At 39.1% G+C, this 27860-nt stretch overlaps 1 protein-coding gene across 1 annotated transcript in view; it reads left to right on the top strand.

Annotated features, from left to right (window-relative positions):
- The window catches only part of Map3k5 (mitogen-activated protein kinase kinase kinase 5), a 179287-nt gene that overhangs the window by 43444 nt on the left and 107983 nt on the right, over nucleotides 1–27860 (top strand). The window contains exons 2-3 of the mRNA XM_013026787.1: nucleotides 18588–18727; nucleotides 27277–27300. Coding sequence (XP_012882241.1) covers nucleotides 18588–18727; nucleotides 27277–27300 — 164 coding nt within the window. The remainder of the gene's footprint in view (nucleotides 1–18587; nucleotides 18728–27276; nucleotides 27301–27860) is intronic.

Genomic DNA, 27860 nt, shown 5'->3' with positions numbered 1-27860 from the left:
TTTGTGATAATCCTTATCTCTTTTTAATAATCTGATAAAGGAAAAGGAAAAGCAATCATCTACCCAATCAATTTCAAGAAACTTTTAGAAACAGGTTACATAATAGATACAAATGCTCCCATTAAATTGTCCCCAAAATAAAAAGATACTTAATAACTGCCAAGTAGGTGCCAGCTCCTTTCCTGTCAGCATTCTGCCCACGAAACAGATACTGCTGACACCAGTCTTTGTGAGCAGAGCAATTTAGTGCCATTAATGTGAAATGAGTGTTTGTTGATGGAATTTCTAAGGCACACAATAATGGATCCAAATGCTGAGGTAAGCAGTGCAAGCTTTGTTTCTGGTTCTGTTGTATGGCTGTGGGCTGAGTGCACATCTTTAAGTCCATTTCCAAATCAATGGCTCTCAGTCTTTGTGAAAATTTGAATCACCTGATCACTTATAATGCCTGATGTCTGCCACATACCCTAGACCAAGTAAATCAGGCTCTCTTGGATGAGGACTCAGGCTCAATGGTTTTCAAAGCTTCTTAGAAACAAGAATGATGTACAGCCAGGATCATGTATGAATCAATCTCTGGTCCTTTACAGTTATACTTCATCTGATACTGACTCCTAGCTTGTGGGAGCTGGAGAGGGCTGTGGAAAATGGTGGGGTGGGAAATGGTCTGACCACTGTGCCTTCACATCCTCAGCTCCCCGCTGTTTAAGCTTATTGTAAGACTGTGACAGATCCTCTCTCTGGCTTCATCTTGTGGCGGTCTTCCACACACACACTCCGTGGCAAGATGTTCCAAGACTTTCTCCATGAGCTTTGTTCATTTCCTGTTTTCAGAGCCCCAGAGCATCTGTCTCAATAAGGCTGCTCTTAAGATGGTACTTTGTTGTAATTGTCTGGAATAAGGGGAAAGACAAATTTTTTTTTTCACCAAGGTTAGCCATTTGCACTGGAGTCATCACAACCATACCAATTCCCACAAGGGTGTAGCTTTGTGGTAAGTATGGGGATGTGCCGCAGCTAGAGGCTCTGGTCTGTTTCTAAGGGCCATCTGGCTTACCTTTTTTTTTTTTTTTGTCGGTCTTGGGATTTGAACTCCAGGCCTGGGCACTGTCCCTTAGCTCTTCAGATCAAGGCAAGTGCTTTATTACTTGAGCCATGGTGGCACTTCTCATTTTCTGGTGGTTAATTAGAGATAAGAGTCACATGGAAATTCCTGCCTTGTCTGGCTTTGAACTGTGATCCTCAGAGTAGTTAAAATTACGGGTTTGAGCAACCAGCACCCAGCTGTCTTACCTCTTGATTGTGTCATCCTCTTCATCTCTCCCTCCTAGCAAGGCAGAGATGGGGCTTGGACGGTTTCCTTTTTCTTGTTTGCCTTTCTGTTTCTCTGGAGTTTTCAGCTGTCCTGTCACTCTTTCCTCATCTCTGATACTCTTCCTCTCTTTCTTCAGAATATTGCTTCTTCCCCGTCTGTTCTCAAAACAGAAGACTTGCCCTGACTTGTTTTTGAAATAGAGTTGCTGTAATGTTTGCCCCCAGTTAGCTTTGAATCTTGTGCCCTCCTAGCTCCCCCTCCTGAGTAGCTGGGATTATATGCAGGTATCACCACTCTCAGCCTTTAGTTTTAAGTTTGTTTTTTTTTTTTGTAGATATTTGAATACAGACTTTATCCTTTTGATTCAGTAGCAAATTAAGAACATCTTATTTGTACTTCTCCAGCAGTAAGATAGCAATTAGCGGTGATTATAATTGATAGGTTATTAATAAAATGATTGCAGTTTTGCCCTTATATGTATTCATGTGTATATGTATGATAATTGTATAGGAAAAATCTTAGAATTAAGCTTGGCTTGTGCACTGGATGGCTCACATCTGTAATCCTAGCTACTCAGGAGGCTGAGATCTGAGCAAGGCAGTTCAAAGCCAAACTGGGCAGGAAAGTCCGTGAATTATATTCTCATCTCCAATAAATTACCAAAAAGCCAGAAATAGAGTTGTGAAGTGGTAAAGCATTAGCCTTGAACAAAAATGTTTAGGGCCAGCGCCCCAGCTAAGGAGTTGATTTTGGTATCTCCATTTGATAATTAATAGCTCATTGTTAACATGTATTATTTTTGTGCTAATGAGGACTATAGATACCATGTTTTAGGGCTGCTAACCATTAAGCTGTTGTTACTTTACTGGATATAGTTTTATTGTTTTATAAGTTCAGTAGAGTGTCCTATTTCTAGGGTCATCTTCTGAGTCTATCAATAACCAAGGTAGTCTTACTGGTAGAAAGACCAGTGCATACATTATAAGGGGTTGTGGTAGGAGTTACTGGGGATTCAGCAGGATGAGGCAAATAGTTGCTTCAGGGGTAGAAAACATCCACTGTATTAATTTAATTTTCATTTACAAGAGAAGTAAAATAGGTAGCTGTTATACAGAGCCACAGAATACAAATAACTGGCAGAAAATTTCTTTGCTATTTAGCGTTCAAGGTCCTTTTCAGAAGTCTAGTTTGTTTATGATGACAGGTATGAAGTTTTAAGAAAACCTTTTGTGTAATACTTCTTGTTATAGTGAATAAATGTAGCATGAAAATTCCAAGAAAAATGTCATCTAGTTAATAATAGAATTGAAGATGATAGAATTTTTCTTTTTTATTGTCTGTCTTGCTTATAAATAAATCACACAGGGTAGAAAGAGCTAGGGAGAATGTAGCCTTAGAGAATTGCCACCTGGTTTATGACCATCTGGTTTAAGCTAATTCCCAAAGAACATTTTGCACTTTCAGATGAGGATTCACCGGGACACATGGGCTGAATTATAAAAACCAACTGTAGCTTCTGGATGTCTAAAAAAAACTCTTGACCCTACTATGGATATTTCCAGTAAGAAATGGTTAAGTAAATGGCAGAAACTCAGGAGAACAATGATAAACCTTTGAAGGAAGATACAGACTAAAAAATAAGGAGAACCAAGATTAAATATTGGAGAGGAACAAAATAAACCCACCAATGCCTTCCTGAAATGACCAAAGCTAAGGCAAAAATCCCAAGAATGAACTGCATTTGACCTGGAGGAATAAGGGCTAGAGTTCCAAAGCTGCTTGGGTCTACTGTGTATCAGTTATGAACCCCTCCTTGTTACTCAGCTTGGGAGATCTGGAAAAAGCAGTTCATGTGTGCAAATAATTTAAGAAAATACAAGGCTGAGCTTTTCATCTTAGAAAAACACCAGGACAGAATATAACGGGGTTCCCCTTGGGGGAGAGGTCCTTCCTGAGTGCTTTGACAGCTTTACACCCCTTTTGCCTCTACCCATGGAAGGAGAAGCTGGTGCTGGAGCACTATCCCACTGTTCAGGATAGTTGGGGACAAGGGAAAGTGAAAGGAACCTACTAGAAATGACAATGAGTAGGTAAACATAATGATTTTCTCTGCACCTTCTCTGGGACTTGGAATTAGTTATCCTTCAAACCTTAAAATAGGGCTAGCTCTGTAGCTGTGAATCTGACTGAACATGCTCTTTAACAATGAATCAAGATACCAAAAAGTCTATGGAGAAAAAAATAGACTATTATTGACTTCATATCTCCTGTTGATCAGATAGGAAAAGTGCAGACACCTATTTATAACCTGTCACTGAGAGTTCCTTGGGTGAGATGTCCCAGTAAGATTTCCTGGGAGGTATGGACTAATCATCACCAAGAGTTCATTAGTATGGTCATTTGCCAGATGTCGAAATGGGCTCAAGAGGTTCCAAGGGCAGGATTCCAGAAATGCTCACTGTCCATTGTGGGTGAGGACTTGGGCAGCTGAGTCCACAGCTCCACCCCTCTCTGCTGAAGGTACACTGGGGTTATTCGTAATGATGGGTGAATACTGCCTACTGTTCAGCACATTAAATTTCCATTATTTCTGTAGCTTTTTAAGCTGTGGTCTAATAGTCAGCAGAGTCTCACCAGCCAATCACTTCTCTTTGTTTGACAGTCCATAATACTCATGTTTTGTCAGCATCACACTGACTTGGTCTTGAATGATGATTTGATTGTTCTCCCACTGGTACCTCAGCTTTCAAAGAAACAAAAACCTGTGCATAAGTGTGTGTGTGTGTGTGTTGCTATTGTGTATTTGTGTATCCTTGGGACTGGGCATATAGCTGGGATGTTCATGGGTTGAACTGGTGATGAAATTGCTCTCCAGTATGTCAGAGTTGATGAGCCTGTCGTGCCTCTCAGGCTGTCAGCAGATTGCTCTCAGTTCAGGTGTGCTCTGTACCTTAGCAACCATCAGTCATTTTACTTCATTAGCTCTGTTTTACACAGTTCTTAGACAGATGGAAACAAATGCTGCAAATTCAGGAGCTATGTAATTCTCTTTGAAATGAATTCATTTTGTTAATGCCTTTGGCAAGACTATGTTTTGCTCCCCAGGTGTTCTGAATTTTCTCTGTTGCTGTGGTGATGATTGTGGACTTTCCTTTTCCATTGAGGGCTGCCTGAGAGAATCTCTTTTGTTCAGAAACCTTTCTCCTAGGTTGTTGTTTGTCTCTTCAGCAAGCAAATTAAGTTGTCTCTCTGCCATCAAACCTCACCTGTTTACAATTTCTCTAGTAAATTCTCAAATGCCCTGGAGAATAGACAACAGACAAGCAGGCCAGAGTTTCAGCATAAGAAGGAAGGGAACTTTACAAGGGAAAGGGATACAAACTCCTCTTGGACCAGAGAAGTAGGAGAGATAGAAAGTGTGTACGTCCGAATGACATAGAGTGAAAGATGATGTATTTAGGGGTTGGGCTCTGTCGCTTATGCCTATCATTCCCAGCTACTCTGGAGACAGAGATGATGAGGCAGAGATTGGGAGGATGTTGTTCAAGGCTAGACAAAACCTGTGAGACCTATCTGAAAAATAAGCAAAAAGGGCTGTGGTAGGGCTCACATGGTAAAGGGCTTCCCTAGGAAATGTAAGGCTCTGAGTTCAAAGCTGAGTACCACTAGGATAAAACAAAACTAGGATGTATTTAGTAGTGAAAGTAGAATGTATAAAGAAGGCAAAGGGCCGCATCTGTTCTAATAAGCAAGGCTTTTACTGGAAAGGTCTTTAACAGCAATTGTGCAATTAGCTTTCTCTCTGGAGAAGAGAGAAAGCTGCTCTTCCTGGAGAAGAGCAGCTGGACATGGTGATAAGCCTTTCCTCATCTAGTGGGTGGTGGATCCATGTCCCTCCCATATTCTGCAATCCCGCAACAGCTGGAAATGCCCCTCCCTCTCAGTCTCTGCACTGAAATAGTACCAGGTCTCAGAGTTCACTTGGAACTCGATGCTCCTACAGTACCTTCCCCTCATTTACCACTCTTGGCTCTGTGCTCCCATGCAGCACTTACATAGATTTCCTTTGACCTCTGTCTTGTAGCTCACTTGTCCAGCTGTTTCACTTGAAGATTAGCAACTCACTGAACAGCTGGTATTTAGCTCTTTGGCCTGCTCAACAGTATTGTGCACAGAACAGACAATAAAAGCTCATTAAAGATGCAAGTATGAGAGCAGAATGGAGTATCTTCCTCTATGATCAATGGGGCTGGCAGAGAAGTTAAGAAGCCTTCACCTCCCCCAAAGTGTGATAAGGAGGGGTCTAAGTTTGTGTGTAATGCATGGCTGGGGTTGTCTTGATTTCCTTCCTATACATTCTATTTTCCCAGCCAGGGGGTTTGGAAGAAAGCCTGCCTTTATCTCTGTGTTACTGATCTTTTAGATGACTCCATGCTCATTTTTTTAAAGTGCCATTTTTAGGAATTGTGCTCATCTGTCAAATGAAAAAAATCACAGCAGCATTATGTTTCCTAGAGAGTAAGTGAACTCCTGAAGAAGGATTTAATTGTATTTGAAAGAAATAAGAGACAGTGAGTAGCGGACTATCTCATTACAATTAGGGAAGATCAGTCAGTGGAGCCTGTCAATGATAGAAAGGTTATTGAACAGTGAAGAATCATAATCCCACCTGTTCTCTCTAATACAGCATCCTTAAGAAAGAACGTTTCATGCACTCCCCCAAATGAAGTGTCAACACACAAGCAAGGAGGAGAATCAGTATAGGCAGAGTCATATTTACACATCTGTTGTGTCAACACAGTTACAGAACTGTTCAAAGATGTGTAAATTTGAACAGAATAATTTATGTTTTTTGACTAGGCGCCATTTATTGACCAGGTGTTGAAAGGGAAGGGACAGAATGGACAGGCTTAGTATCTCTTTGAGCAGTTGGTACAGCCCAGCTGAGAGAAATATGTTGACACATTAAGAATCTGGAGCAGAGCAGAGCTCCCTTGCAGCCAGAGACCGGTCACACCTCTGAGATCCAGCTGGGTGATGTAAACAGGAATGACTGCCATGTACACAAGAGGGAAAGCCCTCAACCTGGCTTGCTTTTCAGAGGGAACAATTTTTGCCAAACAGGTAGTGTGCAGCTGGATTTCATTTATTTGACCATCTTTATTCTTTCTACAGTAGGTACAGTGTCCTGCTGTTTGTTGTTGGTAATTAAATCTCTATTGCATAAGGAATTATACAGTTTTTGGTGTGTGGTACTAGGGATTGAACTCAGAGTTTCATACATGCAAGTAATTGTTCTCCTCCCAGTCTCAGAAATTATACCTTTTTTTTTTGCAGGGGAGGGGGGGAGGGCGCGTACTGGGGTTTGAACTCATGATCTCAAGCTGGTGTGATATTGCAGAGCCATGACTGGTTTCTATTGGTTATTTTTAGGATAGGGTCTCGCTTCCAGCTTGATCATGTCTCTGAGCCATGACACTATGTTTAAGCTTCTGATCAATGCTGGGAGCACAGGTTTATGCTATTACATTTAGCTTTTCTTACCACAATACCATGTCCCACTTAAAATAATTCATTTCTTAATACCATAATATATACTGTCCATTTAAAAGAATTATCTCAATTGTTTTTAAAGTTTTAACTGTGTCACAAAATCAATGCAATTAATTGGTTTTTAATAGAATCTAGATAAAGTCTATTTTGTAGTTGGCACTGTCTCTTTTTAGTTTCAATTCTTCTTCCATCTCTTCCCCTCTTCATTCTACCATGATGTTTTCATTAAGGAAGCCAGGTTATTTTCCTATAGGATTTTTGGGAGCCTCAATTTTGTTGATTGTTTTGCCATGTTACACTGCAGTCAGTAACTATGAGTGGATATGTAGATATAACACATGTAAATCAGAGTGAGAAAAATCTTTTAGTAAGAACAACCTCAGGCCAGGTGCCAGTGGCTCATGCCTATAATCCCAACTATCTAGGAACTGGAACTGGGATCTGAGGATTGTGGTGTGAAGCCAGCTTGGGCAGGAAAGTTTATGAGACTCTCATCTCCAATTATGCACAAACACACACACACACACACACACAGAAATAGAGCTGTAGTTCAAGTGATAGAGCACTAGCCTTGAACAAAAAGAAAATAAGAAAAAAATATTTTTACATCAGATCAGTCTCCTTTATTTCTTTTGTTTGTGTGTGTGTGTGTGTGTGTGTGTGTGTGTGTGTGTTTCTTTGATATAGGGAGCTGAGTACTGTCTCTAAGCTTCTTTGTTCAAGGTTAGTGCTCTATCACTTGAGCTACAGCTCCACTTCTGGCATTTTTTTTGTTTGTTTTGGTAGTTAAATTGGAGATTAGAATCTCCTGGACTTTCCTGTCCAAACTGGCTTCAAACTTCAATCCTCAGATCTCTCCTGAGTAGCTATGATTACAGGCATGATCTACCATGTCTGAAGGTTTTTAGGCATAAACTCCAGGAGTTCCATGGTAGGCTTAGCCACACATCCTAATATGCAAAATAAAGACACGTAGTTAAGGATGGAGAAAAATTTATTAAATGGCATCCATGTCAGTACACCTTCAGTCATCTTCAGAGGCACAGACATTGGCCTCAGGTTCAGGGAGAATTGGGGCAGGCAATGAGAAAGCTGTGTATAGTTAAAGCAGTCTCATGTCACACATGTGTGGTCTGTTTGGTCATTATTTATCTCAGTCTTTTTCCTTGAAAGAGTTCTGGAGAAGTGATAACTTTATTACTGGAACAGGACAGGACCGAGGTGGACTCATGAGCTTTTGGATATTTTCATTAAAATGATAACATGGCATTGCTTGTTTGAAGTACAGTTTGCTTTTCCTCATAAAGATGATTATCCTGTCTTTACTGGAGCTCAAAGTGGTTGGAAAGTGACTTTAGCAGAGACTAACTCAGTTCAAAGGCGCAGATAGAGAGTTGGGGAACTTTTAGTTAACTCACAGGGTCCCAGCCAAAGCATCTTTTAAATTGCTTCTTAGGATCTTTTTAAGCCTCTACTCTTCTCTTTATAGTATTTACTAGTAAGGCATTTTCTTTCCCCTGTAACTCAGGGTCTAGGCAGTGTCCCTGAACATTTTTGCTCAAGGCTAACACTCTATCACTTGATCCACATCTCCACTTCTTGCTTTTTGGTGGTTAGTTGGACTTTCCTGCCTAGGCTAGCTTTGAACTTTGATCTTCAGATCTTAACCTCCTGAATAGCTAGGATCATAGGCATACACCACCAGCACCTTGCCCTTAAGGCATTTAACATCACAGAATCATACAGGCTGTTCTTGGCCTTTGGATTTTTCTTGTCTGCAATGTGATAGATTCATTCATGTTGGCACATGAGATTGTAGGGATTTTTTTTTCAAAATACATGTTGCTGAATCCTATTGATCCCATCTATTATAGGACACTTAAAAAGTCTTCTACTATTGATCATTTGCAGCTAGTGATGCAATACCTGCCTTTTGGTAAACACATCTGTCTAGATTCCCCCTGAACGCGTTCTGAGGAGAGGAATTCTTAAGTCTTAGAAGCCTTCTCATTTCTTTCTGTGTTCTGACTTGACAATCTCAGTTACACCCACTGCTTCAATTATTTCCCATCATTGTGACTTAAATCTTTTTGTCTGATTCTGATTTTTCCTCTGGGATTCAAAATGACAGCTACACAGTTGCATATTCACACATACATAGAAACATATGCACATACAATGTTGAAGAAGAAAAACAGTTCTTCCTCCTGCCGTCCCCTCCTCCCCCCACCCGCTGTGTCCCTAACTATGTTCATGGCAAATGACTCAAGTGTTCAGGCTCAAAGCAGAGTCATCATTCATTCTTTTTCTGCATCTTCCCAAGTCCCCAAAGTCTGTTGTTTTCCCTCCCATGTTTTCTGTGACTTGTTTGAGGGGCAAACTTTCTTCTGGATTTACATGATGTCCAACCTCCAATCTGCTTCATCTGTCCTCTTCCAGACTCATCCTTCCAAAGTAAAGCGTGATCCTGCCACACTCTCTTTAAAAACTTATAGGCATGGATGGATCCATCTCTGATAAACTCAAGACAAAATTCATTATGTTGCCTTCCTATTGATGCGTCCATAGGTTGAATATTAACATCATGGCTATGAGAAAGTACTCAATGGTCTTTATCAGAAATGAATTATATATTAACATTGTCTTCATTAACATTTTTATGCTATGGGCTGGGAAGGTGGCTCAGTGGTAGAGCGCTTGCCTTGCATGCATGAGGCCTTGGGTTCGATTCCCCAGCACCACATAAGCAAAAAGAAAAAAAAGCCGGAAGTGGTGCTGTGGCTCAAGTGGTAGAGCATTAGCCTTGAGCTGAAGAGCTGAGGGACAGCGCCAAGGCCCAGAGTTCAGGCCCCATGACCGGACCCAAAAAAAATATATTTTTATGCTAAATTCCTCAAAGGGCCTCTTATAAGCCCTTTCTTATATGGTTATGCTATATGTGATTGTGCTCATATGATGGTGCTGTATGATTATGTTCATTGAGAATTTACTGTGCATAGCACACCTGTTTTCAATCCTTCTAACAATTTTGTGCCATCAGTATTATTAATTACCAATTTATTAGTGTTACAGTTAAAGCAGAAAATTTGTTTAAGGTATGTCTGAGGCCATTTATCCAGAACCTTAATTAGCATTCAGACCCTAGAAATCTAGAAGCAGTTAGTATGTTATTTATATCTTAGTTTCTCTCCAGTGATGGGATGTTTCCTTTCCAGTTTTCAGGTCTATGCTGTGCTTTTATGTTGGCGCATCTCTTAAACTATGATCTTGATGTTCTGGGCTGGGCATTGTCCACAATGAGTACCATTCCCCAAACTCCTGTCCTCTGAGCTGAAGGATCATGAGCGGAGCTTTTACAACTAGGAAATCTAGCTAGGAATCTTAGCTTTTCCTTCTGTCTGTTTCCTTCCTCTGTCCTTCCTTTTTTGTATGCCAGTTCTGGATCATGAACTAAGGGCCTAGATGTTCTCCTTGAGGTTTTTGTGCCCAAGGCTAGCACTCTCCCACGTGAGCCACAATTCTACTTCTAGCTTCTTGGTGGTGAAGTGAAGATAAGAGTATCAAGGACTTTATTTCCTGGGCTGGCTTTGAACTGCAACACTCAGAGCTCAGCCTCTGAGTGGCTTATGCCACCAGCACCCAGCTGTTCTTCCTTTTGGCTTTTGTCTCACTCTCCCCCTCTCTCTGCATCTTCTTGCCAATTATCTTCTTTCTCCTTTTGTAGCTGTAGTAACACTCACTCCTTAGAAAAGAACATTCATGAAGTCCAAATATTTTTTACATCATTGCCCTAACGGTATTCATTTTTCAAGTAAAATCCAACAATAACAACAACCACCAACCAAAAACTTTAGTCTACTAATAAAATATCACTAATTATGCAAATTAGGACTAGGTTAGATTTTGTATATATATATATATATGTATTTACTTTAGCAATATAAAAATATTTGTAGCTAAGTTATATGTAGTTCAGCAATACAGCCCTTGCCTAGCATGTTTGAGGCCCTGGGTTCAATTCTTATCCATCCCCCCTCAAAATCATGTTTGAATGACTATGCATATGTTTATTAGAGTTAGGTGCTTAGTGATAGTCAATCATGAGCTAAATATACTATGAGAAAAATATACATCTTTATGCCTGGCTGATTAACAAAATAATATCTAAGAAATAATATCCAGCAAAGGTAAACTGATGAAACCACGTAAGTAGTAATTTATGGTGGGAATTATCAAATCAATTTAGGGCAAAGATAATAGATCATTTTTTGGTCCTTCCTGAAAAAGTCAGCTACCCTAGCTGTGCAATAGAAGTTTTTCCATTTCCCAGTTTTTTATGCTGCCAGACTAGAAAACCCATCTATCAAGTGCTCAGAACACTACTAAGATACTGCTTTTAAGTCACAAGAAACATTTCTGTAATTTTTTATAATCATTTAGTTGCAAATTGCATTTAATTATTCATAAAATAGAAAAAACAATGGGATAGATGTTGCATTTTCCTTAGGAGACAAACAAGGGATGAGTATTTGGGGTTTTTTTTTTGCTCTTTGGGAGACCTCTCTTGGATCATCAGCATGTAATCATTCATAAAACATAAAAAAAAAACAATAGAATGCATGTTACATTTTCCTTTGGAGTCAAATAAGAGATGAGCATTTGTCTGTTCTTTGGGGGACCTCTCTTGATTCACCCAGAGGAATGGTTGCTTTCACTTCCTACCATGGTTTTCTGCCTTTCTCTGGGACCTTATTCTAGGCCCCTTTTCATTCTGTGGTTTTTCCTGCATTATTTTGGTGACCTGAACTTGTCAGGTTTCATCCATTTCTCTGTTTCCATATCCATGGAATGTCCTGTCCAGATAGGTATGCTTCATCCATCAACAGAGCATTGATGGGGCTGGGAAGGTGGCTCAGTGGTAGAGCGCTTGCCTTGCATGCATGAGGCCCTGGGTTTGATTCCTCAGCACCACATAAGCAGAAAAAACAAAACAAAACCGGAAGTGGCACTGTGGCTTAAGTGGTAGAGCCCTAGCCTTGAGCCGAAGAGCAGAGGGACAGTGCCCAAGCCTGGAGTTCAGGCCCACGACTGGACCCCCCCCTCCAAAAAAATTAAAAAAATATTATTTTTTTTAAAAAAGGCTGAAAGTGGCACTGTGGCTGAAGTGGTAGAGCGCTAGCCTTGAGCTGAAGAGCTGAGGGATGGTGCCCAGGCTGAGTTCAGGCCCCACGACTGACCAAAAAAAAAAAAAAAGGGTAGTCCACTAGGATAATTTGGGAAGTTTTCCTTAATTGTAGCATTCTGGAGTAAGCAACTTGTAGGCTATATGTAGGTAAGCTCTTGTCTGGTCACAGGCAATATAGTTCCTAAGAAAAATCACTGAGTAGGTGAAAAGTAAAAGATAAATGTTTTCCTTTAACCCAGTTCCTCTCATGTAAGATATATAACAATGAATATTACATTATGGAGGAAAAAATTTGAAAAACCATCACAGATCATAAACTATGTTATTCAATGGTCAAAATGACATTAGGTTTAACAGATTTATGTGATTGCCCTAAACTTTATTATGCTTTAATAAACTCCAGGTAAGCCTAATTTTATGCTCCATTTAACTTGAAGCCATTGGAACAATGAAACAAAGCATGGCAGGTAAAATGTCAGAGAATTTTGTGTCTTTGTACTTTGAATGACTGGTTTTGCTTTAGACTTTTATTCATGGCAGTTTTACTCACAGGGTTACCACAGAAACTTGATTGGACAATGACTAACAGCACTTGCTCATGAAATACTTGACACAAGTACTATGCTTTGCTCCTCAGACCTACTTTAGCCTTTTATTTGTGTTCTGAGCTTATGAACTTCCATTTCTTGAAAGTGTAGAGTGGGGTTAATGGAGAGCTAAGAGAATGAAGTCTGAAACTAGATTTCTGAGTTTGATCTTGATTATATCACTTGCTAGCTGGTCTTTAGCAGATAGTTCTGTTTCTGTGCTGTTATATATTTTTATCTATCACAAAAGAAAACTGGGAAGATTGAGTTTATATCTGCAATGCATCAAGTGTCTGACCAATAGAAATATTGAATATGTGTCTGTGAAATAAAATAGGCAAATTGATAAAATAGAGAATTGACCTTCTGTCAATTCATTTAAAATTAGAGTATCAAGTATTTGTTCAATTTATTACAATTTCATACTATTTTGGATTTCTGACATGTCAGGTTCATTTTATAAGAAATGTTTATTGACTTCTGAGAAGATAAACATCCAAGTTAGGAGGTAGCTATACGATAATAGTTTCATTAGTTAGATGATGAACTATAGCTGTTAAGAAAGTAATATATAGCACTTGTGGCTCATTCCTTTAATCCTAACTACTCAGAAGTCTGAGATATGAGAATCTGGGTTTGAAGTCAGCCTGAACAGACAAATCCACGAGACTCTTATCTCCAATTAATCAAGCAAAAAGCTAAAAGTAGTTGCTTGGCTTAAGTGGTAGAGCATGAGCTGTGAGTGTAAACGTCCAGCAAAAGTGAAAGGCACTGAGTTCAAGCCTTGGTTCAGCCACAAAAAAAATAGTAACATGTTGCTGGAAGTCCTAGCTGGTATAACTAGACAAAAGAAAACAAAAAAAGGCACATGTATTGGAAAGGTAGAGACAAAACCACTTTTTGTTTGCTTCGTAACATGATTCTCTATGTAGAAGATCTTGAATATACAAAAAATCATTTTTATATACTAGCAATGAACAATTAAGATTAGATTTCAAAAATGTGATATATAATAGAACCAAAAACAGAAACATTAGATGCAATTTAAGTATGCATACAGTCTATATTTTGAAAAAATACTGAAATGTAAAGAAAACTTTTTTTTGGTCATGGGGCTTGAACTCTAGGCCTGGGCGCTCTCCCTGCACTCTTCAGCTCAAGGCTAACAGCACTCTGCCACTTGAGCCACAGCACCACTTCCGGCTTTTTGTTCATGTGGTGCTGAGGAATCGAACACAAGGCCTCATACATGTGAGGCAAGCCTTCTACCACTGAGCCACCTTCCCAGCCCTTAAAGAAAACTTAAAGACATGTCATATTCATGGGTTCATCAAGACTCAGTATTGTAGATCTACCCAAAGTGATCTAAAGATTCAGAACAATCCCAATCAGAATCTTAGGAAGATTATTGTATATCTATCAATGAGCAGTTGTCAAATATCAAATAATTGTAACACACAACTCCTGTAGATAGATCTTGAATGTTTCTGCCCATGTGTAAAATGCTTGGATGACAGGCTGTGATGTTTTTGGGAGGTGGTAGATCCTTTAAAAGGCATATCTCAGTGGAAGGAAGGCTAGGTAGGCTAGGTAAGAAGTTGCCCAAGAAGGAGATATTAAGATCCTGGCCCCTTCTCTCTCTATCTCATTGCTTTCTGGTTGCAATGTGGAGGTTAGCTTTGTTCCTTTAGGTACCTGCTGCTCCTTCATGCTGCCTTGCTACAGGCCCAAGAACAATGGGGCCAGTTACTACGTGGGAAAGACAGCCATAAGTCAAAATAAACCTGTCCTAATTGTAAACTAATTTATCATAGTGCAAACTTATTTGTCACAGTGGGAGAAAGCTGACTAACAATAAAACAACCTAAACAGTCAAAACAACTTGGAAAAGCAGAATGGAGATAGAAGGACTTGACCGGCCTGGTTCCAATGTCTACCATAAAGCTCCAGCTATGAAAACATTGTTTTAGCATTGGTAAAATGTAGACACATGAACCTGCAGGACAGAATCTAGAAATAGACTCAAAAATGTCGGTCATGAGCTTTTGACAAACATGTAGATGCAATTCAGTGGAGAAAGGAGAATCTTCATAACCAATGTGAATCTTGACGCATGGAGTATAGACCTACATATATAGTGTAATACTTAAAACTTCTAGTAAAAAAATCAAAAGAGAAAACCTCTGAGACTTTGGGTTAAGTAGGATTTATAAATATCACATTCAAAGCACCATTCATAAGAAAAAAAAGTTGATAACTGGATATAAACTTAGAAACTTGTTCTTCCAAAGACATTTAAGAGAAGCACAACTCAAAAACTAGGAGAAAGTATTTGCACATCACACACCTAAGAGGAATAATATCCACAGAATATAAAGAACATGTAAGCCTCAACAGTAACTTAATAACTTAAAAATTGGCAATGCTGGTACAAAGACTTGTATATGAATAGCAGCTTTAATCAAAATTTTCCCACCTGGAGACAACCACAATGTCCTTTAATCCTACTGTTATAGATTGATTCCAAAGACATTTTAGTACAAAGTCAAACCCAAAAGCCTACATACTATTCTATCTCTTTAGTACTCTGGAAAAGGCAAAACACTACAAAGTAGTGAACAGGTTGATAGGTGGTTATCATTGAGATGGAGTTGTATTGATTGAAAAAGAAAAACATGAAAGTTTTTTCAAGGGAAGGAACTGTATTTTGGGAGTAAAAACTTGATATTTCTCAAGTACATTGAACTGACTACCAGAGACAAAAAAGTGAATTTTTCTCTAAGGCAATTAAAAACTAAATTTGAATCAAGTGCTAATGGTTCATGCCGATAGTACTAGCTACTTGGAGGCTGAGGTTAGAGACTGCAAGCATATATATGAGACTTCTTTTCAATCAATAGCTGTGTACAGTGATGCATATCTGTCATCTACTAAGGAAGTCTAAAATAGGTACATCAAAGTCCAGGAGTGTGTGTAGCCAGTAAGTTAGAGTATGCCAAAATAACTAGTACTAAAAAGCACATGGTCGGCCACACACTGGTGACTCATGCTTGTAATCCTCCCTAGTCAAGAAGCTGAGGTCTGAGAATCTGTTCAAAGCCAGCCTGAGCAGGAAAGTCCATGAGACTCTTATCTCCAAATAACTTCCAAAAACAAGTCAGAAGTGGGGCTGTGGCTCAAGTGGTAGAGTGCTGGCCTTGAGCACAAAGGATCAGTGCCCCTGCCCTGAGTTCAAGCCCCAGAATTGGCATAAAAAGAAGAGTATGACTCAATGGTAGAGTACCTTCCTAGCAAGTGTTAGGCCCTGAATTCAAACCCTAGTGTGTGTGTGTATGTGTGTGTGTGTGTGTGTGTCTATAAAATAATAATGTGTTAGAATAATCACTCATCTGAATTTAGTATCTGAAATATAACCACCTTTTCCTGAGTTACTATACTTTATTACTCTATTTTAAAATTGGATCAGTAAATAGTTTTTTGTTGTTGGTTTCTGGGCTTGAAAGTCCTCAAAGCTAGCACTCTATACTTGAGCCACAGCGCCACTTCTGGTTTTTGAGTGGTTAATTGGAGATAAGAATCTCAAAGGGACTTTTCTGCCTGGGCTGGCTTTGAACCACGATCCTCAGATCTCAGCCTCCTGAGTAGGTAGGATTACAGTCGTGAGCCACCAGAGCCCAGCCAGTAAGTACTTTTTAATGTTCTGTACAACATGTAAAAATCAGTCTCTATTTGTCTTAATGTTTAGATCAGTGAATTCTGAGAGTCAGCTCTCTGGTGAGCATCTTCCTCATTTGTTACCTGAACATAGCTGCCATTTTGCTCTGCACATCGCTTAGTTTTCATCAGTCATGGTTTATTTGGCTGTCTGGATTCTAAAGCTGAGCGACTGACTCTTGAGTGTTGTTACCTGAGGAGGCCAAGGCAGCATGGGGGCAGGAAGCAGATGGCTGTGTGGGAAGGGTGCAATGACTCATTAGTTTCATGTGTTTGATTTTTTTTAATATAGAAATGTTAAGGACCCCCAAAGAAAATCTTTTTATATTAAGCACCTTTGACCTGTCTCCTTTTAATGACATCAATAAATCTTCTTTCTCCTCCACAGTGTTGGACTTATTTTAATGAATGTGAGTTCTAATTCCATATTTGTTAATAAGTAAGTCAGATTCTGTATCAACTAGCTTTTTCAGAGTATTATTTTGGGGCTGGAGGTAGGCTCAATGATAGAGAATTTATCTAGTATGCTTGGCCCTAGCATCAAAAACACTATTATTGTTATTATTATTATTAATCTTAGGGGACTTATGGAGATTTATTTTATGGTAAAAATAACATTTCTGTGGACATACAGGTAACTTCACCTATATCATTTATAAGACTTTTCTCTTTTACGATTTATTTTCCAAATGTTTATGGCAATGATAAAGGATGTTCTTAGTTTTTATGCTAATAATTTGTAGCTTGATATTACTTGATATACCTCACTAAATTATATTTAGTATGTCAAGAGTAATCCAGTTAATTCTATTGGGGTAGGTTTTTTTTTCCTTTTGCTTTGTTTTTTTTGTTGGCTGTCAAGCATAATCTATCCAAGTAAAAATAATTATGATTTTATTTTATAGAATTCTTTACTTTCAAAAGATTTTTACCAGATTGGTTGGGATTTTCAGAAAGCTATTGTATTGTTTGGGGGATTGTTAACCAACTTTTTCCCCTTATTTCCACGGGCATACTTATAAGTACAAAATTTTATAAAATGTATATTGTTCACATTAGGGAATTCTTTAGTATTTTTAGTTTGTAGCATCCATGTATGTGAATTATGCTAAGTATTAAATGTAGGGTCTCATGCATATTACAGAATGTTCTTTAACACAAATCTGCCTTCCCAACTCACCATGCAGCTCTTCTTCATGGAAAATGGATTTTGTACTGTAATTAATGTATCTGGAGCATCAGTGGAAATTTTCATGATTTCTTTCATTGAACCATTCTTGCATTCTCCAAATAAAATTTAAACATAGTATCTATGGTTCTCTTAGTATAACACGTAATACATTTTGTTAGTTTTTCTTACATATTTGTCAATATCCATAAATGAAATTCAGAGTAATCTGAATTTTATTTCTGGCAAAATAAAATTGTCAAATTCTGCCATTAGGTTTCTGGTATCTTCATATTAATTATCTTTACAAATTGGAGGAATTGGTATGTATAGCTCTATTGCCATTTTTAGTCTCAATTTACTATACTTTCACTTCTTTTCCTGATTATAATTGCCAAAATTTAGTTTATATTAATTCTGAAACCTAGTTCTGGATTAACAAATTTATCTGCTTTGTAAAAGACAATGTTTTTACTTGTTACATACTCTTTTTTTTGGGGGGGGGTCAGTTGTGGGGCTTCAATTCTGGTTCCTGTCCTTCAGCTCTTTAGCTCAAGGCTAGTGCTCTACCACTTGAGCCACAGCGCCACAGTTTTCTGGTGGTTTATTGGAGTTAAGAGTTATAGACTTTCCTGCCTGAGCTGGCTTTGAACTGCAGTCCTGGGATCTCAGCCTCCTTAGTAGCTGGGATTACAGGCGTGCGCCACTGGCACCTGGCCTTTGTTACTTACTCTTGTTTTCTACAGATCTGGTTTTTAAGTGGCTTTGTTCATAAACTTGTTTGTTTCATTGCTGAAATTTAGCAGAGAGCACTAGCTCCTGCTTTCCACCACAGTAATCTGCAATTATTATATGACTGTCTTGTTAAAAAAGAGGAGGTTTGTAGAATTTTATAAAACTACTTTCAGTGGAACTGCAATTTTAAAATTCAGTTTGACATGAAGAGAGAAACATCCCTTTTCTTTCCTCATTTCCTCTTTTGAGTACTAAGTTATTGAAGCTGAAATGTGCTTATTAGGCATGATTTAGGAGTCATCTTGTGAAGTCTTTGTTTTCTACTTGCAGATATTGCGGTGGTAGAGATGAGTGATGCCTTCCGTCAGCCGTCCTTGTTTTACCATCTTGGGGTGAGAGAAAGCTTCAGCATGGCCAACAACATCATCCTCTACTGTGACACTAACTCAGACTCTCTGCAGTCCTTGAAGGTAGCTCTCTTGTTTTATTCCAGTGTTTAATTTCAGCACCAGTGTTCAAGGAGACCTCTTTTTCATCCAAAATATTTTAAGTCACTTATGCTTCTGCAGGTATGTTTTCGGTAATTAGTCCCCAATTATGAGGTCTATCAGGACCTCACCATGAAGAAATGTAAGTGATACATAGGTAGAAAAAACTTATCATTGGGTTCTGAATTTTAGTCGAGTTGCTTCTGAGGAGACTGTGTTAAAAGAAGGCACAGGTACACACTTAGGATAAAGAAAAAGAGATTGTAGAAGGTATATCAGGCCTGGTACCTGATCATTGGGCTCTTCATTGTACCCAAATTGTTCCAACTAAAGTATGCTTTCTACTGAAAGTGCTCAGAGTAGAAATTCTGAGTATCCTGAGAAAATTGCTATGCCTGTACACTGAAATAACATTTCAATCAAGGTGGGAATTAAAGCTTACTGCTTAAGATTACCTATTTGGATATCACTCGATCCATGAATAAGAATATCCCTGATATTAAAATCATTTCCTTTACAAGCAAAGTTTCCTAACTAATTTTGCAAGATGACTTTACACTGTGGGATTCTTTGAAAAGCATCTCACCATTCAGTGAACTTCATGCTGGGCCTAGAATGGCCCATTTCCTTTGTGCAGTTTCCAGCTCATTTCAAGTGGCCTTTTCTCATCTCTGTCCTCCCATTCCCAAATCAGAAATGGCCTTGGGATACAGGGCTCTAGAATGAGTTCAGAACATAATTAAAACAGCTTAACTGTTGGCAACTGAAGTTCCTCAACCCTCAAATCCTTGCTAATTTTTTTAAAGTACTGTCTTGTTCTCTTCGGGTATGTAAAGCATGTATGGCTCTCTCAGAAAAATGTGGACGTTGCACTGAGCAAATATATTTACTGCATGCCAGGCACTGGGTTGACATGCATTTCTTTTCAGAGTGATTTTTAGTCTTAATCTAATTTTTGCTTAGAGTGATCTTTAAGATCACTATTTAATTTTCCTATAGTTTTACCCCTTTTATTACTACATAATAAAATTTGGAACTGACTGTTAAGATAAACATTTTGATTAGCAGTTGATGATTTTATTTATTCTTGATCCTCTTCATTTTTCTTTAGATTAAGTTAAATAGGTGAGGCTGTATCAGAAACTTTCTTTCTATTCTGTTTTGTTCTTCCCCAGCTAACATCTGACTATCAAACGTTATGACAGTTCTTTCTTAAGGAAGCTTTTTTCATGAATTACAATTACATTTGAGAGAAAGAAATAAAGCTAATTTTACCAGAAACTTGTATGAGCCAAAGAATCTGGCTTAATTGTTTTCTTAGGAATATTTGAGTAAAGGAGTTCTTTAAAAAGTCTAAGGATATCTAAACTATGCTTATTCATCTTGTATGTGCTTATTATCTTGCTTCTTGAGCATCTCTACCATATGCTAGGTATTTAGTGCTTTATGTATATACATTTTTTGGGGGGGTCTGGTCATGGGGCCTGAACTCTGGGCCTGGGCACTGTCCCTCAGCTCTTCAGCTCAAGGCTAGCGCTCTACCACTTGAGCCACAGTGCCACTTCCAGCTTTTTTCTTTTTGCTTCTGTGGTGCTGAGGAATCGAAACCAGGGCCTCATGCATGCAAGGCAAGCACTCTACCACTGAGCCACCTTCCCAGCCCCCTGTGTATACATTTTTTTACACTGCATTTTTGTGTGTGTGCATGGTGTTAAGAGCTGAACCCAGGGTTTGGGGACATGCCCTTGAGCCACTGCTCTACTGCTGAGCTACATTCCCCAGCCCATAGTTAATTTTTTTTCTTTTTTGTCAGTCAAGGGTCTTTTAGCACCTGGGTGCTGTCCCTGAGTTCTTTTTACTCAAGACTAGTGCTCTCCACTTTGAGTCACAGCTCCACTTCCGGTTTTCTGGTGGTTAATTGAAGATAAGGGTTTCACAGACTTTCCTGCCTGGGCTAGCTTTGAGCCATGATCTTCACATCTCAGCCTTCTGGGTAGCCAGGATTGCAGGCATGAGCCACCAGCACCTGGCTTCTTAAGGACTCTTCATAAAGACTTTCAAGCAGTAATCCTAATGAGAATTTTAATGTAGAGGAAATGTATTTTAATGTTTTTGTTGTTGTTGGATGTGAGGCCTGAACTCTGGGTCTGGACGCTATCCCTGAGCTTCTCAGCTCAAGGCTAGCACTCTACCACTTGAGCCACAGAGCCACTTCCAGCTTTTTCTGCTTATGTGGTGCTGAGGAATGGAACCCAGGACTTCATGCATGTAAGGCAAGCACTCTACCACTGAACTACCTTCCCAGCCCTGTATTTTAATTTTTAAAGCACTTTTGATAGGTATATTTTCTATCATAATTTTACAGAATTACAAGCTGAGACTCAGACACATTCATGTTTCCAAGGTGATAGAGCAAAGGACATTTTCAACCAGATCTGCCCCACTCCACAGCCAATACTACCTAACCACCAGCTTATTCATTGTCTATTGCATTTCTCTCCGTATCTGCAGAGGATACAGGATTTTTCATTAAAACAAACAAACATTAGCTAGGCCTCTCATATTTTCCTGTGTAACATGTAGCTTTTTTTTTCTTTTTTTCTTTCCCTTTCCATTAACATGAGTCTTCCATTTTCTTACACCATTTCTAACCAGTCAGTCTGTGGTGCCTTGTAGTACAGGACAGAAATATGTGGCACAGGAAGTATTTTTTATAGTCTAAACAATTTCCTGCCCTAAAAGGTCCTCTTTACTGCAAAACACTGATGGGTAGGTTTAAGTGGAATTGTGCATACTTGTATTTAATTTTGCAGTGGGTAATAGGGATAACCTTCTTATCTCTTACCATCTACAACAGAAAGGAAGACTACATTGGAATAAGGACAAGAGATAGTCAGATCACAGCTCATGGGAGGATAGGCTGCTAAAACAAAATAAAGCAACTCCCTATTTTCACAGGGGTAGAGACAGAATTAGAGTGCTATTCTTGTTATATATGCAGTTTGCGTACGTGGATTCTTTGGGCATCAGAGAAGGTACAGCTGCACTGGTTTTATTTTCATCTACTGCTCTGTGTTGAAGACAGCAGTTTCTCTTTGGCAGTGAATTCTTAGAAATAGAAAAAAATCTTTTTACACTTCTTGAAAAATTATTGATGAGAACTGTAAAAGTACTTAAAAACTATGTCTAAATTGTAATTTGGAAGGAGATTTCACATGTACTCATTAGGTACTTGCAATAAAATTCTTATCTGTTGTAATTCACAAACATTTTCCATTCTAGAAGATATGGTGTCATTTATCTTCTTTCCAAAATAGATCATTTTACTTTCTGAGAGGGAAGTTGGTTCTTTTTTATTTAGCATTATAACAATTTTCTTTAAACCAATCTCATGAGACGTTCTCATGAACGTATTAATGCTCACTGAAGACAGATGCTGAGATTTACATTTGCTTTAAAATAAGAAATGCTAATAACAGATGTTGGGTTTGGGTTTTTTGACATATTTGCACATTTAAAAGGAGTCTCTCAGTAAGTGGAGAGTCAATCTGGACTCTGCTGCCTAGTGAGCTGTGGTACAGATGCATGAAACATATCTGATATCAGAAAATTGCTCTCCCTCCATCCCCTGAGGATTGGAGAACTGAATCTGCTAAAACAAAAAATAAGCAGAGCTAAGGAGAAGAGGTGAACAAATTTATTACTATACAAGGATATAGGAGGCACACAAAGTATGTTAACTCAAAGATGGGCCTGAGTATTGATGCTTAAATACTGTCCTCAGAGGAAAGAGGGAAGTGGAGAATAGATGCAAGAGTAAATATTCACATTGTTTTGTGTTGATAGAAACTGAATAGAGAACCATAGTAAGTAAATGCTGTATCATTGATTTCCTGTCCTCCAGCCTGAAGAGAAAATGATTTTTTGAGTATTCTATTTTTTTTTATTTTTATTTTTTGTTGGTCATGGACCTTGAACTCTGGGCTTGGGTGCTATCCCTTAGCTCTTCAGCTCAAGGCCAGGGCTCTACCGCTTGAGCCACAGCACCACCTCTGGTATTCTAGTGGTTTATTGGAGATAATAATCTCATGGAGTTTCCTGCCCGGGCTGGCTTTGAATCATGATCCTGAGATCTCAGCCACCTGAGTAGCTAGGATTACAGGTGAGCCACCAGCGCCCTGCGAGTGTTCTATTTTTTAAAAAATTATATTCATTTTGCCTTTAAGTAGTTGTTCAAATGGGTTATATCATTCAACACATCAACTTTTAAGTTCCATGTATCTTGATCACTGTTACCCTTTTCATTCCCCCATCCCTCCCAACTCAGCCCCTCCCCTCAATTTTCCTAATTTCATTGGATATACATTGAATATTATGACTATATTCTCAGTAAGTCAATCTCAAGAGAAATAAGTGGATCCAAAGAACAGACAGTAGCCTGAGACAGTTCACCTGGGCTGAGAATGTGTATAGTGTTGATTGTAGATTCTAGTCTTTCTAATCTGGAGGATTTGGCCTTCAGCTAGAGACAGGAGCTACAGAGAGACACAAGGGACAGGAGAAGGTCAGAGAGATCTTGGCTCTGAGACTGCATTTTAGTTCAAAGTGCTCAGCTTGTCAGAGTGCCATATATGGGGGTCTCATTTTTTTTGAGTCCTAACAACCATTTCTCCTTTTTTTGTGACCATTTTCTCCTGCTTCCTTCTCTAGCTCCTTCCCTCCTGCCCACATTAAGCAATGTTGCTTATAAAATAAAGCAAAACCAAACAGTGAAACACTACTGCACATCGTAGTATAGTCAATACTTAAAAGCTCCGGTAAGGGCTAGAGTGTAAGTTGGTGGTAGAGCACTCACTACCTAGCATGCATGAGCTCGGGGCACACCCACCATGGGCTCCTCTACCCTGCACACACAATGGGAAATGTACAGATGTACAGATGTACTGCTGGGAGAGAGTGTGTATTGATATTCGCTTCAGAAAGCAATTTGGTAATGTCTAAAAATATCAAGTGAGTACATTACTGAGAATGAGCAATTTGTGTGTGTGTGAGTGCGCTCTTGTGCTGGGCCTTGAACTCAAGTCTTGGGTACTTTCCCAGAGCTTTTTCTCTCAAGGCTAGAACTCTACCATTTAAGCCACAGCTGTACTTTCTAGCTTTTTAAATTTTTGCTGGTTAATTGGAGATAAGAGTCTCACAGATTTTCCTGTCTGGGTTGGCTTTAAACCTCAATCATCAGATCTCAGCCTACTTAGTGGTTTGGATTACAGGTGTGAGCCATTGTGCTCTGCTTGAGACCAAACAATTTTAACCTCAGATGTGAACTGTTAAAAAAAAAAAAGTCTCTCATCTGCATAAGAAAAGCTAGTGACAAGCTTTCCCCCTCAATTATTAGGTACTACTATCCATACTACTTCCTTTTGCAGAGCTATATCAAAAAACCTGAAAGAACAAATTAGAAGGGGAAAGATTTATCCTGGGTTCATGCTTTGGGAGTGGTCGGTCCTCTGTTGCTGGACCCCACGCACTTGGGCAGATCCCACGGCCTTGGGACCATGTGGGGAGGTGGTGTTCTCTTCGTGGGAGGAAAGAAGCCAAGAGTGAGAAAGGGAACAGGAGTGTCATGTAATTTTCAGAGTCTCTCGGAGACCTATTTCCTCTAGCTAGGCTTCACTAAAAACAATGCCAACTGGCTGGGGACCAAGCATTCAAAACATGAACCCATATTCAAACCATAACACCACTGAATTAGGACTTCTAAAAGCTCAAAAGGCTTTATTTGTCTTTCTTAGGACATTCATTTACCTGATGCCACAATTTAAATGTGCAAAAGGGCTATTCTCTTACTTTGATCCCCTAGTCAACTAGCTGATTCCATTGACAACTACTGTTCCTTTCGTACCCATTGGAGAGATTTTATTATGAATGTGCAAATTAGAATGTCCTTGCTCTCTCTCTCTCTTTTAAATGCTGTCTTTAAGTAGTAGTACAAAAAGGTTTCAATTCAACATGTCAGTTTAGGAGTACAATGCATCTTGATCCTTCTTATACTGAAATAGGAGCAGAGTCTAAAAACTATTCAATTTTTTCTCTAACTTACCAGTATATCTTGGTCAATGTTTCTGTAGCTGTGCAGAAAGCATGCCCTTATTCTTTGGCTCCATTCTGTTCTGTTGATTGGAGAGGGATATAGTTTACTCAACCAGTTTCTAGTGATGCACATTTGTGTGGTTCCCAACATTTGCTACCAGTGTTCCAATAAATGCTGATATGTTTTCATTCATACACTCCCCTTAAACAACACTTTGTGAAGTGGGTGTGTAGTACATGCCTGTAATCCCAGCACTCAGAAGTCTGAGGCATGAGGCCTGTAAACCTAGACTATACAGCAAGATCCTGTCTCAAAAAAAATTCCAAATAACTTATCATATCTGTATGTGTCAAAATGAACTTTCTACTTTAGCTCAATGGTGTTATTCAAGATCTGTTTCTAACGTCTCTATAATTCTTTCTTCCATAGATTCCAAAATGAACTTCCTTCCTTGGCTCATATTGATAATACTTACTGTTTCTTAAAGGGGTCCTCTGCTTTCCCTAGATCTCTAGCTGGGAACTCAGCCTCCTGGCTTTGTCTTTGGATAGATCTCGGCTCACAACTCAGCCTGAAAGCAAGCTCTATCTTCTCTGCTGATCTTCCCAGACCTCTTCATTCTGCAGTTCATCTTTCTCTGAGAAGCTATAAAGCTTGCTGTTAGCTTGTGCTTTTAGCATGTGTGTGCGCACATGCAAGTCCATCTAGGCTTGCATATTTCATTTCAAATGTGCCTGTGTCCTTCCATGACTCAGCAAGGTTGTAAGGCTTTGAAAGTGTATTTTACTATTTCATTCGTATCTCCATGGCTCGCAGGACCCGCCAGTGCGGTTTCTTCCTCTTTCACTTTTACATTCACATCTAGTACTCTTGAATATTCAACAGTCTTGCATATTGCTCTAAGTCAAAGCCTTTGGCCCTCTGTGTTGCTTTAGCATTGCAACAGAAGGACCAAAGACAATGGCTGGTCAGCTGGACTCTTGATGTCTAGCTCTTGTACTGAGCCAGATGGATTCACCTTTGCAGCTACACAAATGCTTTCCATTTCTGGTTTCCATGACAGCATGCCTGCCATCTTTTCCAGTGCACTACCCCGTTTTCTCTTCTAAATAACAATCTCAGCAAAGCCTGTATTCTGTGTATTTTTCAAGATTGTCTCCCCAGTGTCTAGTTATTTGAATGCCTAGAAAGAATAATAATGGCAGTTTGCTTTTAGTGAGAGTTTGTTTTGCACAGACACTGCTTGGCCACATTATTTGCATGATATTAACACATTCCTTACCACCTAAAAGTTAGGGACACTGCGTACATGGGTTATCAATTCTATTATACATTCTCTGTGTTTGTGTGGGTGGGTGTGTGCGCACATGCATGAGCATGCGCGCGTGCACACACACACACACACACACACACACACACACACACACATCATGGTCCTAGAGCTTAAACTCAAGGCCGTGGGCTTTCTCTTTGTTTTTTTCACTCATGACTAGCATTCTACCACAAGAGACATTCCTCTACTTGTGGCTTCTTTTTTTTCTGGTTAATTGGAGAAGAGATTTCAGTGTTTTTTTTTTCCTATCTGAGCTGTCTTTGAGCCTCAATCCTCAGATTTCAGCTTCCTGAGTAGCTAAGATCACAGGCATGAGCCACAGGCACCCCGCCTTGATTTTTCTTAGTGTTACTGGGGTTTACTCAGGACAATACTTGTTAAAGTGGAGCTCTGCTGCTGAGCCATGCCTCCAGCCCATGTTTGTGCTGGTTGTTTTTGAAATAAGCTCTCACTTCCTGCCTGGGTGTTTACATGGACCATGATCTGCCTATTTTAGGGTTCTCTTTGGAGTGAGGTTTCTTCCATTGAGTTGGAGTCTTACAGACTTTTCTTGCAGATTTTCTGGCAGAGTTGGCCTTGAATTGAAATCCTTCCAGTCAGAGCCACCCAGACAACTAGGATAACAGGCATGAGCCACTGGCATCCAACTCCATTGCCCTCTGGTACTCAAAATACTCAAGTTATACTTACACAACTATTTTTGTCTGGTGTCCTTACTAACTATTTATGGGTTTACCAGTGGTCAGTACCTTTCATTTGTAGCTACCCAATGTGCTTAGGGAAAGGAAACTTGTTTGAATTTTTTTTCCAAAGAGAGTATAGCTGATCAGGAAATTCTACACACACATTTTCTGTGGAAATAATTTTAGATTATTCAGTCCAGGGATTTTACACAATTGCAATGGTATTCTTAAACCATAGATAATAATTTTGTGTTTTCCTGTCTGCTCCATCATGTTATAAACTTCTGAGCTGCATAGATTCATGATCTCTACAAAATTTCTAATTGCTAATATAAATGTTAATACAACTTTTTCCACCTAAAGTAGTTCCACTGAGTTGTCTTTTGTATTAATATTGTCTCTGCTTTTCCCTCTTGTTTTTCAGGAAATCATTTGCCACAAGAATACTGTGAGTATTTTACTTAGCCTTCCACAAAGGTTTAAGTATTTTTTTAATCCATCAACTAATCTCTGATATATTCTTAATCTTTACAAATTACTAATTTTTGTTACTCCTTCTAGAATTCTGGCATATAATTATGAATACAGTTGCTTCATCTAAACAATTCTTTGCAATGATGGACATGGCACTGATACATGTGTTTTCTATATGTATTTACATTTTAGAAAAACAATTTCCAGTGGGCTGGGAAGGTGGCTCAGTGGTAGAGTGCTTGCCTAGCATGCATGGGTCCCTGGGTTCGATTCCTCAGCATCACATACGCAGAAAAAGCCGGAAGTGGCGCTGTGGCTCATGTGGTGGAGAGCTCACCTTGAGCTGAAGAGCTGAGGGATGGTGCCTAGGCCCAGAATTCAGGTCCCACAACTGACAAAAAACAAAAAAACACAATTCCCACAGTATTTCAGTGTTGTGGGGTTATAAAGCACTGAATGAGAATAAAGCGTCATATATAGAAATAAACACAAATATAGATTCATTCATAACGATATGCATATGTTGGTGTATTT

The sequence above is a fragment of the Dipodomys ordii genome, unplaced genomic scaffold (assembly GCF_000151885.1).
Source record: "Dipodomys ordii isolate 6190 unplaced genomic scaffold, Dord_2.0 Scaffold97, whole genome shotgun sequence".
Lineage (NCBI taxonomy): Eukaryota > Metazoa > Chordata > Mammalia > Rodentia > Heteromyidae > Dipodomys > Dipodomys ordii.
Note: the sequence above shows the minus strand (reverse complement) of the source record. Positions and strands in the feature narration are given on the sequence as shown.